Genomic DNA, 14,695 nt, shown 5'->3' on the forward strand with positions numbered 1-14,695 from the left:
AGGATGAGGTCACAATGGCCAGCTCCTCCCCTTCAGGAAGATAGCATCTGCAAGGGGTTGCAGTGGCCAGTCCTTCAGGAGTGTGGTGACAGCACAGAGTCATAATGGCCAGTCCTCCAGGAAGGCAGTATATGCATGAGATAACAATGGCCAGCCCCTCCCCTTCAGGTGGGCAGCATCCCCAGAGCACCATCCTGGATGGTCCTTCAAGTGGGCTTCCCCCTCATGGAGTCAGAGTGGCCAGTCCCTCCCCTACAGGTAAGTGATATCTGCACAGGGTCACAATGGCCAGTCTGACAGGTGTGTGGCCTCAAGACGGGGTCACAATGGCTAGTATCTTCTCTTCAGAAGGGTGGCATCTCCAGGGAGTCACCATGGCCAGTCCTTCAAGTAGGCTGCATCAGCACAAGGTCATAATGGCCAGTCTTCCAGGTGCGCAACTTCAGGATGAAGTCACAATGCCAGCCCCTGCCTTTCAGTTGGTCAGTATGAGGATGAAGTCACAAAGGCCAGCCCCTCCCCTTCAGGTGGGCAACCTCAACAAGGGGTCACAATGACCAGACCTTCAAGTCAGCCCAGAGTCACAGTGGCCAGTCCCTCTCTTCCAAGTGGGTGCATCAGCTTGAGGGCATATGGCTTGCTCTCATTTTTTTCTCCCATTGAAGTGGCATGTTGGTTCAGTATGTATTTCCTTGATGCAGAGAGGGGTGTTCAGAATGGTTTCTCAAGCAGGTGAGCATATCCCAGAGCAGGCCCTCCCAGTGGCTCTTGACGGAAGTGGACAGCAGTGGTGTGTGGCCCCAGAAACTGCCTCTGCACTCTCTGTCACTGAAAAGGGTGGCTGTGTGTGGGCACAGAAGCAGCGGGTGAGGAAGGAGAGGCGGCAAGCTGACTGGTAGGCAGCCCAGGTACTACTGGGCCACTGCATGCTGAGAATTGCTCAAGGTTGCCCTGGGACCCAGAGCGATGAAGATAATGGGATCTTGCACAGGAATGTTCCATGTACAATGCGGTGACAGTCTGCAGGTCTGTCTGAGCTGGGCTCAGTTTGGGAGACAAAATGCCAGAGTGTGAAAGACTGGTCAGCAACTTCTGGAGTGTGTCCCTCAGGAAGAAGAGAGGACCATGGGCAGAGGAGCAGAGGTGGGTAGAAGATGCATTGCCCCAGACAACAGCCGTGGAAGTACTTCCTCATGCAGTGGGTAGTTAAGCTATGGTATTCATTCCCTCATTGCTCTGGGCTTTAAAAATCCATAGAGAAGACTGTTGGTGGTTACTAGTTCTGGTGGCCAAATGGTATCTCGTGGATCAGAGGCAGTGGATGGGGAACATGGGCAGGAGTGTGCTGTTGCACTCCTGTCCTGGCAGTGTCTTTCCATAGGGCAGGTGGCTGGAAACCCCGGACTAGAAGGACCTCATGTGATGCAGCACAGCTCCTCTTCTCTTCTTCAGCTTGCAGTAGGTGTTCCAGTGAGACTGGCGGGGACTGGTGGGAGGTGGCCCCAGTGCACAAGAATGTGAGAGAAGATGGGGCAGGAGAGTGGGGAGTGGTGGGCATCGCCACTGTTTGAGTGGGTGGAGCTGGGAGCAGAAAGGAAGGAGGCATGGTAGGAGCTGAAAGGCTCACTCTGGACTGGGCAGGGCATTCCATACCCCAAGGCAGAGGGTGGCATGGAGAAGCCTAGCAGTGGAGGCCAAACCTTCAGGAGCACCCTCAGTGAAGCAAGAGGAAGGCTGAGGAAGAAAGGATGGGGGAATGAAGATGTCCAGCAGGATGAAGGGAAGCTTAACATGAACACTGTAGGTCAGAATCATAAATTAATCCCTCAGCAAAACTCAGGAGGGAGAGATTAAATGCAGAAACAAAGGGTCAAGGAAGCCTGCAATGGATGTGTTTGCAATGGGACTAGGACCCGGGAAGCAACACCGGACAGAAGACTCTGCCATGCCCTGTGTTCAGAAGCTGCTTCAGGCAGGAGCTCCAAGCAACAGGTCCCTGGACTAATACGTTTTGTAGTGGCAACTTTTTTGGGGTTGCATTTGCTGAAGTGGTGAGCAAGAACTGTAAGCATTGCGATTCTTGTCCTTCCCTGTCCTTCTCACCTCCTCTGTGGCTTAAAATTGTTTCATACTTTTGCATCCTGGTTTCATGGCATGCAGTCTCCTGGGAACAGCTACTCAAACTGAATTTTGTTTGTTTTTTGTTTAGCATTGGTTCATGCAATAATTAAAACGAAAAGTCATTTTAGTGTTAGGGCATGAAGCACAACTAAATGCATGCCTGTCTAGTGCATACACTTGATTGGACTGAATCATGAGCAGAATGATAGTTTAGAAGGGAAACTTATTCGGGAAGACCTTGATCCTGAAGTTTTGGATGGGGGTCGGTACTTTGAGCCGGTTCCGTACATTGTCTGCGTGTAGGTCATGGCCTTGGAAACACTTGGTGTCTCCACTGCAGCACTCTGCTTCCAAGAGTAGGGCCAAAAGCAATTTCCTTTCTGAAGCAGTGCATGGCGGCAGGTTTCCTTTTGTGCTTTATGTTCATAATCTGATAATTGGGGTTCCCTGTCTCTGAACAGGGCACTATCACAGCCCACGAGTTGCTCCCATGGGCAGAGCGGTGGTGGGACAGATGGGCAGTGCTAGCTCCAGGTTTGAGGGGCTCTTGGGCCCTCCCTTCAGGGAGCCCACCTTCTCACCACCATGGTCACCAGCTGCCATTGCTCCTCGTTCACTTTCTCAGCATTAGTGCCACAAGCTTGCTTGTCAGAGAGAGATTAAGCTGGTAAGCAGTAGGCTCAGCCCCACTCCTCTGCCCCCCATTGTTCTTTGGGCCAGAGTGAAGGGTGGGTGAACAAGCAGGGTGCCATAGGGAGCTCTTGTTAATGCACCCCTCCTGGTGTCTGGTCCAGTCATGCTGACCTTTGCCTCCATCCCTGCAGACAAGAAGCTCTGGTAGGTGAAGCCAGGGCCAAGTGAGGTGGGCTGGGTAGAAGACCTGGAGCACCCCTGCCTCTGATTGCATAAACTAACTTTGGGAACTCCACCGAGTATCTTCATGGAATAAATGTGTTGTGAACAAGCTTCTGAGTGCAAGTGATATGCGTAGAGCTATTTAGCATCTTTGCCTTGGGTCACTGATTGCTTCCCCCCATCCCTTTTTAAAATTAGATGTTTGTCGCCGAAGAAAATGTGGATTTTCGGATACACGTGGAAAACCAAACACGCGCACGAGATGATGTAAGCCGGAAGCAGCTCCGACTCTATCAGCTGTACAGTAGAACGAGTGGGAAACATATCCAAGTGCTAGGGAGACGGATCAGTGCCAAAGGAGAAGACGGAGACAAATATGGTAAGAGCATCCACTTGGATCCATTCCGTTCCCTTCCTGTGTGTGCTTGTGGGGCTGGAGATTGGGTGGGGCGATTCAGTGCCTTCACCCTCCCTGTAAAATTTGGACTAGATTGGGCCAAGCCAACGAATAGTGTATTGGACCAGTATCAAATGCATGGACAGTCAGACTGTTGGACGTGATGCAAACCAGAAGCGCCATTGCTTTGGTGAGCTGCTAAATTTGATGCTAAAGGAATATTGAGAATGACGGGCAGGCGGCTTTGCCCTATTGGGCCAGTTAACTTGTCTGTTAAGTGCACCAGGTTATGCCAGTGATCCTTGCTTCTGCCTAAAGAACAGCGGCGTAGCGGTGGCCATGCACTGCAGGGCAGCAGCCCTGACACTTCCTGATTAGCAGGGATGCTGATGCCAGCAGCCCCCCTCCCAGAATGCCCTGCTCCCCCTTAGTTTAGCTGCATCCCTCCCAGTGGCTGGGGGAAATGAACTTTCTCAGAATGTTCTCTATGGTAGCTTGTTCCCAGTTGTAATGCCTCATCTTTCGGGGTAGCCTGGTTGGACTGGTCCATTAAGACTCACAAGCTGTAAAGGACTTTCTCCCAGTGGAAATGAAATCTGCTAGAACTGAGGTGGATCAATGCCACTATCGAAGTGTTTGGATGCTTCTTGCAGGGAAGCTATGGGGGACTGTCATGCTGTGCACTTACGCTTCCCGATTTAGCACTACTCCACTGTTGTTCCATATAGTTTTATCTTTTGATCCATTTATTACATGTTCAGCCTGCTTTTCTTCCAAGGAACTCAAGACAGTATACGTTGTTCTCCCCATTCCCCCCCATGATAACCCTATGAAGTCAATTGGGCTAAAAGAGAGGGCAATTTGTTCAAGTGTACTACCTGAGCTTCCTAGCTGAGCCAGGATTCCTAGCCACCTTCTGAAAGATGCTGCTGCATAACAGAGACACTCTGACACCAAAGTCTGCATCACCACCATTTAGGTGAAACATGTTCTTGTTCTGTTCTATGAACAGTTTTCAAAATCTCATGAAGGACTTCCATGTATACAAGAGGCTCTGCTCATCAGAAAGTCACTCTCCATGGGCATAACATGGTAGTTGTGTGCTCTCAAATCACCTCCATCTTATGGTGACTCCATGAATGGAAGCCCGCCAAGATGCCCTGTCCGTGGCTGCTCCATTCAGCTCTCCCAAGTTCAAAGACATGGCTTCCCTTATGGATCCATCTCATATTTGGTCTTCCTGTTTGTCTTCTGCCTTTGACTTCCCCTAGCATGGTTGTCCTTAGCTCAAGGAACCAGGCTTCAGGTTGGATGTCAGGAAGCACTTCTGGACAGTTTGGACCCCCAGGATATGGAATGGTCTTCCAAGGGAGGTGGCTGAGGCCCCATCAGTGAGGGTATTCAAGGAAAGGTTGGACAACCGCATGTTGGGGATTACATGAGCGGAGCTGACTGGAGCGGGGGGGTCAGACTAGATGGCCTAGGAGACCCCTTCTGTCTTGCTTTGTTTCTATGTTTCTATTAGAGTTTTCTCTGGTGAGTCTTGCCTCTCATGACATGTCCAAAGTACAGCCTCAGTTTTCTCAGCTTTGCTTCCAGGAAAACTATGGCTTGGTCTGATCCAGGACCCAATTGTTTGTCTTTCTGTTGGTCCAGGGATGTAGAGATTTAGACAATGATTTTTACCTGTAAAGCACGCAGATCTTCTCTGAGCATAACACTAGGTGTGAGTGTGCAGAGGAGGTGCATAAATTGCCCAATATATTCTTGTGTGGATTTGGGCAGATTCCCCTGTTCGATTTGCACACATTTTCCCTGCAGAATGGATCAGCTCCACTTTAGTTTGTGGAGCCAGTTTGTGTAAAGTGGAGGGAAATTTGCAATCTCTGCTTCCTTTATGCAGATTTCCTCCTTTGTCCAGAGCAGATCACGATTGCAAACATGAATGGGAACTATGCACAGGACGAATAGGAAACCAACATTTGGAGAGTCTTTTCAATCTTGAATGTTGCTTGCTCACCCATCCCAAATTGTAAGTGATGAAAATGAAGATGGAGTTTCAGAGCACCTGAATGGGGCCTGGGTCAGAAGCATTATCTGGTGATCACACCGAAATTCTAGAAGGTGTATTGGGAGTTATCGAGTGATGTTCTTCTCCCAGCAGAATAGCTAATGCTGGTGGGAAGAAACTTCTCCTTTCCTCTGCAGCCTGGAATGCAGCCCCAAATCTCCTCCAGAGGAGTAGGAGCTTTGGGGAGCTGGAGGGGTAGGGAGGGAGAAGAAACCCTCGTGGAATGAGCAGAAGTCCACTCACTTAAGTTTGAATTTATTCCTTTGATCCCCAATTTTGAGTTGTTCAGAAAAAATCACAGTAATGCTACTTCTGAGGGCTCAGTGTTTATTCAGAAGCGTGCAGAAAACTTTCTAATCGCTCAGGCGCAGAAAAGAAATATATTGAATGGAGTCTGTGTAATCATCCTGATGCATTGCTTCTAAGACCAACTAGGATCCATTTAATTGGATATTAATCAGGGCATGTTCAGAGTAATGACGCTAACTACTTTCTAATTACTCCACAGTAGTGGGATGCTTAATGTTTCCGAAGTGTTTTTAGATCATAGAGAAATGTGGTGGTGTGGGGGGGGGGATTGTGTCTGGGCAGTCTGCTTAAAGAAGGTGCTACCAATTCATCAATTTGATTTTAATCTTGCAATACTCAAAGATGTTTGGGATAGGATAGCAATGTGAAATGGATTACCAATTCTTTTTGCACTCGCTGACTTTTAAAAAGCACAAGAGGGAAAACAGGAGGAAAGAGACACCTTACATGGTGTCTCACACTGATGGTGTAGATAGGTGAGGCAGCAGTAGGTAAGCTGAAACACTGCTGGGTTCACTGCACAAAAGAGAGAAGAAATTCTATACTGTTTGTTCACTCTTTGTGTGTGGTTCACTTGCAGGGCTGGTACCGCTTAGTGAAGGAAGGAGCTTTATTTGTACTTCACGGCTGGGAGATTGTATTTCAAAGTATCAGACTTCAGTGTTATGCTAAAGGGGGCATTAAAGTTTCCTGTGTGCCTGGACCATTGTATTGTACACAGTTTAACTTCATACCTGAATGGTCAGCTGAGAGCCAAAGCATGACAAATGATGTGGAGGTTACATGGATGCAGCAGAATGAAGACTGGTGTGAGAATGAATAGCCGGGAACGCTGACCGGCAGGGCGGGTGGTGTCGGGGCCTAGGCTCCAGAGTGGAGTGCGTACTTTGTGCTTCAGCCCCAGACTCTCCAGGTAGGGCTGGGAAGGACTCCTGCCTGCAGCCCTGATGAGCTGTGGCCCATCAGCCAAGAATCTGACTGCTGAGCTGCAGGCCATGGGCCAAACCCCAACCCAGCTGGGCTTCTAATCTGACCCTGTGCATTTCCGCAGAGGGCTGTGGCCCCTTCCCCTTCATGATGGGCAGCAAAAGCTTTCCACTCAGCAAAGGCTTTGTGGATGCCTTGGCCACACCCCTTTCCTCTAGGCTCCACCCATCCCTGTAAGGTGAACCTGGGCAGGTTCTCCAACATGGAATTCTGTGCTTGGGATGAAAGAGATTCACCCCTTCTTCCCGGAACAGACGACACCGAGCTCCACTGTGGTCTGGCCTGCTAGAAGGCAGCTTCCTGCCTCCCATAGGATGCCATGGCACCTGCAGAGTGATGGTTGCTGGACTCCTTCTCAGACATGGCGTTATGAGCACATGACCACTTAGCAAGGCTGAACTGACTTGCACTAGCTGGGTGATAATGATTCTCTTCTCATCTGTCCTTCCGTCCTTCCGTCCTTCCTTCCTTCCGTCCTTCCTTCCTTCCTTCCTGCAAAAGGTTTGTTTTGTTGGTTCCTGGCTTGTCCTGTGTCTTGTCAGGGGAGAGCAAATGTTTACATTTTAATTTCTTGCAGGATTTGTCTATCAGCTGCTATTAGACACAGAAGCCAAAATAAAGCCTCCATGTTTTGGTGGCAGTATTCCATCAAATGCGAGGCGCTAGGGACACACAGCAGTCGAAAAGCTATGTCCTTGTACCTTTCCAGTAAGCTTCCTGGGACATCTAACTGGGACAGAACCAAAGCAAACACCATTTTACATTTCTATCTAGCACTTATGCTTTCCTCCCATTTTTACTCTAGAATAGGTGCATTCTGGATTGGCATCCTGGCATTTAAGGTCTAGAGTGGAGTCCACACACTGTTTTTAGAGTAAACATGGAAAAAGATGTAGTGGCTAGATACAGATCGAAAGGAACATCTGCTTTGTCCCACAGGCTCATTGCACAGACAAATTCTCGAAAGCAGAGTGTTGGAGACATTAGTGTGAAAGAGATATAATTAGACCAGCTTCTTGCTATGCCTTTTCTGCCAGAACATCCCATTTGGTCCAACTGTTCCAACCTCTATGTGCTTTTTATGAATCCTCTAGCTATTTATCATCATTGTGCATTTGATACTCCTTTCTCATGTTCCAGTGTTTATGTTTGTCATTGTTCCACTTAATTGCGTTGTTATTTGCCTAGCACTTCATTTTATTGATTATCTTATTGAACTTTTAGCCTATCTTCTAAAGCATTTGCAATCCCTCAGAGGTTTATGTCATCCAAAAGTTTAAGTATGCCATCACAGCTGTCCTCTTTGTACCAATAGCTACACTTCCATTAACCAAAGATATTGAACAGAGCTTTGCATTTGCAAAGTGTTTATTTAGTGAAAGAGATTCCTGTTATACTTGAGGGCTACATAACTCTGTCCTTGATTTGGCAGTCCAATGGTTTCCAAAACAGCTCATTCTGTGCATGTGTGGCAAAAATACTCTCAGACAGAGATCGAAGATACACGACCAAAAGAACAATATACTGTTGCTCTGCTCTGACTCTATCACTTCAAACTGCAGGTGGCTGTTTCATGTTTTTATGCTGTGTGTGTGTGTGTGTGTGTGTGTGTGTATGAATATGCCACTCAGTCCTGCACATGGAAAACAAGCACGACTTGCATGGCCTCTCTTGATTCTGTTGTCACAGGGAGATAATGTTGCATGTCATCAGCAAATTAATGGCACTTGGCTCCAAGTCTCTTAATGACCACTTCCTGTGGATTGATATAGAGATGAAACAACATTGGGGAGAGGGTGGTACCCTATGGAATCTTACCAGAGTTTCAAGGAATAGTCACCCAAGGTTACTGTCTGAAATCAAACCTGTAGGTAAAGACTGAAACTCCAATAACACTGTGATTCTGATATCCAACCCACAGAGGTGATCCAGGAGGCTACCATGGTTGATGGTATCTAAAGTCAAGGAAAGATCAAGCAAAATCGACAGTTCTTCCTCTAACTCTTCTGTCTGTTCATCTGTCCATCCATCTGTCCTTACTTCCTTCCTTGCTTGCTGGTTTTTGGCTTGAACTATGCCTTGTTGTCAGGGGAGAGCAAAAATTTCAACTTCTAGCATGATTGGTCCATCTGTTTCTATTGGATGTGCCTATAGCCGGCAAAGAAGGCTGGCTAGCTAAACCGCCCGGCACCCTCTTTATGTCTGGGACACCCATTAACCTGAGCCAACATAGTCCAGGTAGCTGTCTTCCAAAACATCTGGAGGGCATGACACTAGGAAAAGCTGAGCCGCTCCTTCAAAACCAGCGTACCTCCATCCAGAGTTCTGTTCCCTGATTGGTGTGCCTCTAATGTGCGGCATCCACCATGCACACGTCGTTGCTACAAGATTAACGGGAAGCTCATTTCAGTCTACAATCCTCCGCATGTGTGCTTGAGAGGAAGTCACCTTTAATTTGAGCAGCAGCCTCTTGTTCCATTCAACACAGAGGTTCCTTCTGACAAGGGGCAGAAGTGCTGGTGTAGCAGGCCAGTGACCTTTGGAATTTGCATTCACCTCTGATCCTATTAAGCAGCCATGGGCAAGCAGTGGCCTCTTGGCTTCTGCACCCTCTCTGTGCAATGAGAACATGACTGAATGCATCCAGTTGCTTTGTCCTCAGTCTGACCATTGGTTGGCCTAGCCTGGTGACTCGCAGGAGTCCTTTAGGCAAGGGGCTTTACCTGTCCTGCTCCTAGAGACACTAGGGCAGCCTTCCCAAGCTGTGCCCTCCAGATATGCCCCCCATGACATTCAGCATGCCCTAGCCAGCACAGCCATTGGCTGGGGATGATGGGAGATTTAAGCCTGGTGTATCCAAGTACCCCAGGCTGGAGAAAGCTGGGCTTGGGATGACACCTGCAAAGCACAGGCTCTGTCACCATGCTGTGGTGGACATCCCCCCTGAGCTGTCTCTCTGGATCTTGCCACCATCAATTGGCTGTGGAGGGTGCAGACTGCAGGAGACTTGCTGAAGCGAAGTGGCTCTGGGCCTTATCAGTGCCCATGATGGGGAGACCACCCGCAAATCCCACTTGGGCCAATTTGGGTTCCCTCATGGAAGAAAGGGAGGACACAAACGCAATAAATCATAGATCAAGAGCAACCACAACCACAACTCTTTTCTTTGCTGACACTGTATTACACACGTCTGGGAAAAGGAGGAATTAAATGTCTTTTCACCCCACGTGGCCAAAGATGAAGAGCTGGATATCACCTAGGCAAAGGTTATACACAGCCTACTGCAGGCTAGCTAAGCCCAGCTCCCCTTTTCAGCAAGTATCCACTCAAAGCCTGCAGTTTAGAAAATCAGGACACCTTCCAAGAGCCAGCCTTTCCCAGCCTGGTGCCTTCCAGAAGTGTTGGACTCTCCAGATGCGTTGGGATGCAACTTCCATCATCCTCCAGCCAGTACAGTCTGTAATCCCCCAGCCTTACAGACTGTACTGGCTGGAGGATGATGGAAGTTGCATCCCAACGCATCTGGAGAGTGGCAGGCTGGGGGAGACTGGTGCATGCAAACAGTTGGGCTGCTGCAGATCACTTACACGCCCTCTGTGGACAGTGACTCTGATCTGTAATTTATTTAGTGGAACCACAAAGATGGCTCTATGCTATTTGAAGCCAAATATTTCTGCTTATGTTCTTCTTCTCTTCACAGTCCAAGCATGGCAGTAAGACAAATTCAATTTTTAAAAAACCTTCCTTTCTCTTTCCTGCCACCCCCGCCACCCCCACCCCTTCCACCTTTCTTCACAGCCCACTATTTTCACAAACAGGGACAGAAGTGACCTCAGAGTAATGCTGGTTGCTCCCGGGGGCAGTCACATGCTCATCTGGGGTGTGGGAGGGGGTTGTTGCCAGCCGCCATGCCTGCTTCCCCTTCTCCCTTCTGCCCGGCATTTGCCTATCCTCGCCTGTCTTTTCCGCCAGATTGGGTGGTGTGGGTGCCCGGTAGGAAAGTTTTCCCTTTGAAAGTGGCTCAAAAGACGTTGGGAATGACGGGGCAGCAACATGAATTAGAAGCCCCGGCTAGCGGGCAGGCTTCTCCATTGAACCACAAATGGCAAAACTAGCTGGACCTCCCAGGATTCTCTGGGTTAGGGGAAGGGCTCAATTACCATCACCTTGGATTCTGTTCTGAAAGGTTCAGCAACCATTTAAAATGTGCCGTAATCATCTTATTTAAAACATCTGTGCGTTTTTGGGTTTCGTCCTTTATTTAATTTGCTATGTTCAGCCTTTGTGCAATACACTCAGGCTGGGAGGAATGCATTTGCCAGGGAAATTCGATTGTGAACATCAGCTTTTGGTTCACTAGTCCCAGGATGGCCGCAGGTGTGCCCCCAAATCCCTACCGTGTCCATAAGACAGGCATGCCCAGGCAGCCCCTTCATTCTGTTTTTCAAGTTCCCTGTTGGCTGCACTGAACACATCTTCCAAACTGTGCTTGCAACTCTCCTCTGCAACACGGTTTAGCACCAGCACTGCATGGACACTGGCAGGGCACCCGGACACCAGGTATCCCGTGGGTGCCTTTTGTGCTGCCCATGAAGATGCTCCCTCCCCCCTCTCCTTTTTTTTTCTTTAGGGAACCCATTTGCTTGCTGGGATCTGGGATGGCCACAAAATGGGTTTCAGGAATGCTGGAAATGGATCTTTGGCCCCACCTTGCCTCGCACTCAGCCTTTCGGGCAGAGTGCCTGTCCTTTGCCATGCCCCCACGGCAGCCCTGTGTAGTGGTGCCCATGACAGTTTCCCAGATTTGACTATGTCCCCTGCTAAACATTGCCTGACATGCATCGTGAAAACGACGTGTGGAGCAACCCATACACACGGCACAGAATCACACACAACTGGGATGGCTGAGATGCCGTTCGTGAACAATGCATTGTGAAGCATATTTTTCATTGAAAAAAAAACATACAAAGTGCTGCTGGACTAATTAGGAGCTCCACAGGTTGCCTGATTTTAGAGGCAAAGATTGGCAAAGAGGTGAGGGGGCTGGCAAAGGACTCTAGCAGGCAAGTCCTTTGTGCATCTTTTCCTTGTGCAGCCCAGTCAAGGCTTGGTGTGGTTTGAAAGTCAGGTGTTATCCATGTATCACAATATGGCAGTCTAAAACAAGAGAGATCCCCAAATCTCATGTCACACCTTCCTGTACTTTCACTGCCTTCTGCACCTGTGGAGTGTGCTGAGATTTTCTATGGGTTGTACTCCATCTGTTTTGATCTTTGCTGCCGGTAAATCGCCAGCCTTACATCTGCCTTTTTTTGGCAGTCGTGTTCAAATGTTCTGAATGTGCTCCCTCCACAGGGAAATCTGAACTGCTGTCTGAGAGGCGAGATTGTGGGAGAGCTTGTTTCCAGCACATACAAATGTACCATATATGAACGCAAAGCCATCTTGCATTGCACCAGGTTGCTTGAAGGTTTCATTTGGCCTGCATCTTCGCCACCCAGCCTGATTCACACCTTCCAGACTAAGACACTGAACAGAACACAGTTGGCCCTTGGTTGTACCCCCTTTAAGAATTTTGCAAAGCAGTTAAAATGCATGTCTGAGGCTAGCACGTATGCTTTAGGATAAAATGCATGCAACAATATGCACATTGTAGAAAAAAAAGGTTGAAAGCAATGTAGAGCTGTGCAGTGTTTTAAAAACCTGCAAGTTATTGTGGAAATGAGATAGAACATGCTGCGCAACAAAGATGTGCAAAACTCACAAAGATGTGCTGTAAACACCTGTTCCTAGCAGTGCCTAGACTGCCATCTCCAATGCTGTGGTGGCTGGTGTATATTTTACATTGTTAATGTCCTGCAGAAGTACATGTTTCTTTGCCACAATAGTTTGGCATTTTCTGTCTGTGGGGGACAGGGCATTGCAGAATAAATGAATATAGCAGCTTTCTTCAATCTGGTGCTCTCCTGCAGATGGATGGGACTCTAACTCCCATCTGACCCAGTCAACATGGCCAATGGTGAAGATTTGGGGAGTGGAGGCTGAAAATTTCTGGATGGCACCAGGTTGGGGAAGACTGGAATACATCTTTCATCCCATAGAGTAGAGTCTTCAGCAATGTGTAATAATAATGGATGGGATTAAAGGCAGTCCCCGGGTTATGAACAAGTTTCATTCCTGAGAAAATGGAAATTCGTTGAATTTGTATGCAAGTAGGATCATGTATAGTTGGCCTTCCACATAGGCGGGGGTTAGGGGTGCAGGACCCTTGTGCAAGTGGAAAAACTGTGGCCATTTCTAGCCTGTCCCCTCTTTGCAGCAAGGAAATGCCAGAGAGATTTCCCCCCCTGGATGGGCAGGGCAGGAAGGCCTGCCTTGGAGGCCTCCCTCCCTCCTTGTTTGCTGCTTCTCTTTCTATCATGATGAAGATTTTACGCAGTAATTTTTTAAAACTTATTAGGCTTTATGGCAGTTTGTTCATCAGCATTGGTCGTTTACATCTCGGACATTCATAACTTTGGACTGCCTGCACTTGGTATAAGTATTGGGAATAAAAGCATGTCTATTTTAATCTGTGAAGAATGCCAGAAGTCACAAGATTCTTGCCACTGCAGCAAGATCAGGTCCCCTCTACTCTCATCATCTCTTGTTCTCTTCCTACACCTGCCAAACTGTTCCCCACATAAATAGCCAGATTCACTTTAGGAAATCCTGATCTGAGCCTATCACACAGCAAGTGTAGTCAGGGGGTGTCAAATTAGTACTGCCCCTCTAATTTAACTTGTTGGATTTTTTAATGCAGAAAGATAGGAATTAAAATGTTTTAAAATACAATTCCCCCCACCCCAGCAATGGTTCTGTTTGTGCATCTGTGTATATCGTTCTGTGGTGTGATTTAAGAGTTCCCCTGAGAACAGCAGGCTAAGAAATAGGATCCCATCTGTGAGCAATTTAAGAGGAAGTGAGACAATGGAGCCAACTGCAGCTCCAGTGTAGATAATCAATACAAATATTGTTAGTGCTGTGATTTATCTTGCAAGGAGCTTTTAAAAAATATGGATGCCAGACCCCTGAAGACGAGTGCAATCTAATGTTATCCAGCTTGACTTGGCCATCGCTGGGCCTGCCGGGTGTGATGTCCATGCAGCTGCTCTTCCTGGCGCTCTTGGGATGCTGCGTTGCTGGCTGGCCGGCTCCGGAGGGATCCAAACCTGGCCCTGAGATGCAGTGCAAGTGAGTCAGCTCTCATCAGATCACTGCCCATCTCACTCACGTTCCCTCCCTCCGGCCAGCGCTGCTTCAGTGGACGGCTTTGCTCAATACTGCGAGTCCTCATCTGGCAACGGAGGCTGCTCCAGCTGATTCTCACAGCGCCGCCTCCAGCTGCAGCCCCAGCCCCGTGCTGTGGGACAGCCAGCTGTGCCAAGACCGTGTCCGCAGCTGCGGTGTTGTGCTGGTGCCGCTTGTGTTCCATTCCGACACTGGGTGGCTGGAGCAGCCGTTCGTGCAGCTCGTGGCCAGGCCGCCCTCGCAGTTTGTCCAAAGTGAAATTTCAAGGCGAATTTGCGGCTTCTCACTTAGGAAAGCTAGCTATTTATTCTGGGAAGAGGAAAGGGTTTCAATATGAATGGTGATTTGTGTGTGTGTGTGTGTGTGTGTGTGTATGGAGAGGGGGACTGCACTTCTTAGAAACTAAGATCAGTAGCACTTGCAAAGAACAGCCATGTACCAAACCTTTGTATGCCTATTCTAAAGTGGGACAAGACTCTGAAGTAAGCCAGAAGGATTCATTCAGCAGCTTCCTCCCCAGGCCCCTGCAGGGAAGGGATCTTATCTCCACTGAGCTGCAGATTGGAGATAAGAGCTTTTCCTGGCCTGATGAGTGAGAAGAGTTGGAGGAAGAAGCTAGCAGGTCAGCTTGGAACCCTGGGTGAGGGCATACCTGGCCTAAGGCT

At 48.5% G+C, this 14,695-nt stretch overlaps 1 protein-coding gene across 1 annotated transcript in view; it reads left to right on the forward strand.

Moving 5' to 3' along the window:
- FGF18 (fibroblast growth factor 18) overlaps nt 1-14,695 on the forward strand; it is a 123,443-nt gene that overhangs the window by 61,817 nt on the left and 46,931 nt on the right. Inside the window, exon 3 of the mRNA XM_044444266.1 lies at nt 3,175-3,355. Coding sequence (XP_044300201.1) covers nt 3,175-3,355 — 181 coding nt within the window. The remainder of the gene's footprint in view (nt 1-3,174; nt 3,356-14,695) is intronic.

Source organism: Varanus komodoensis, unplaced genomic scaffold (assembly GCF_004798865.1).
Source record: "Varanus komodoensis strain SLA01 unplaced genomic scaffold, ASM479886v1 scaffold44_3, whole genome shotgun sequence".
NCBI lineage: Eukaryota > Metazoa > Chordata > Lepidosauria > Squamata > Varanidae > Varanus > Varanus komodoensis.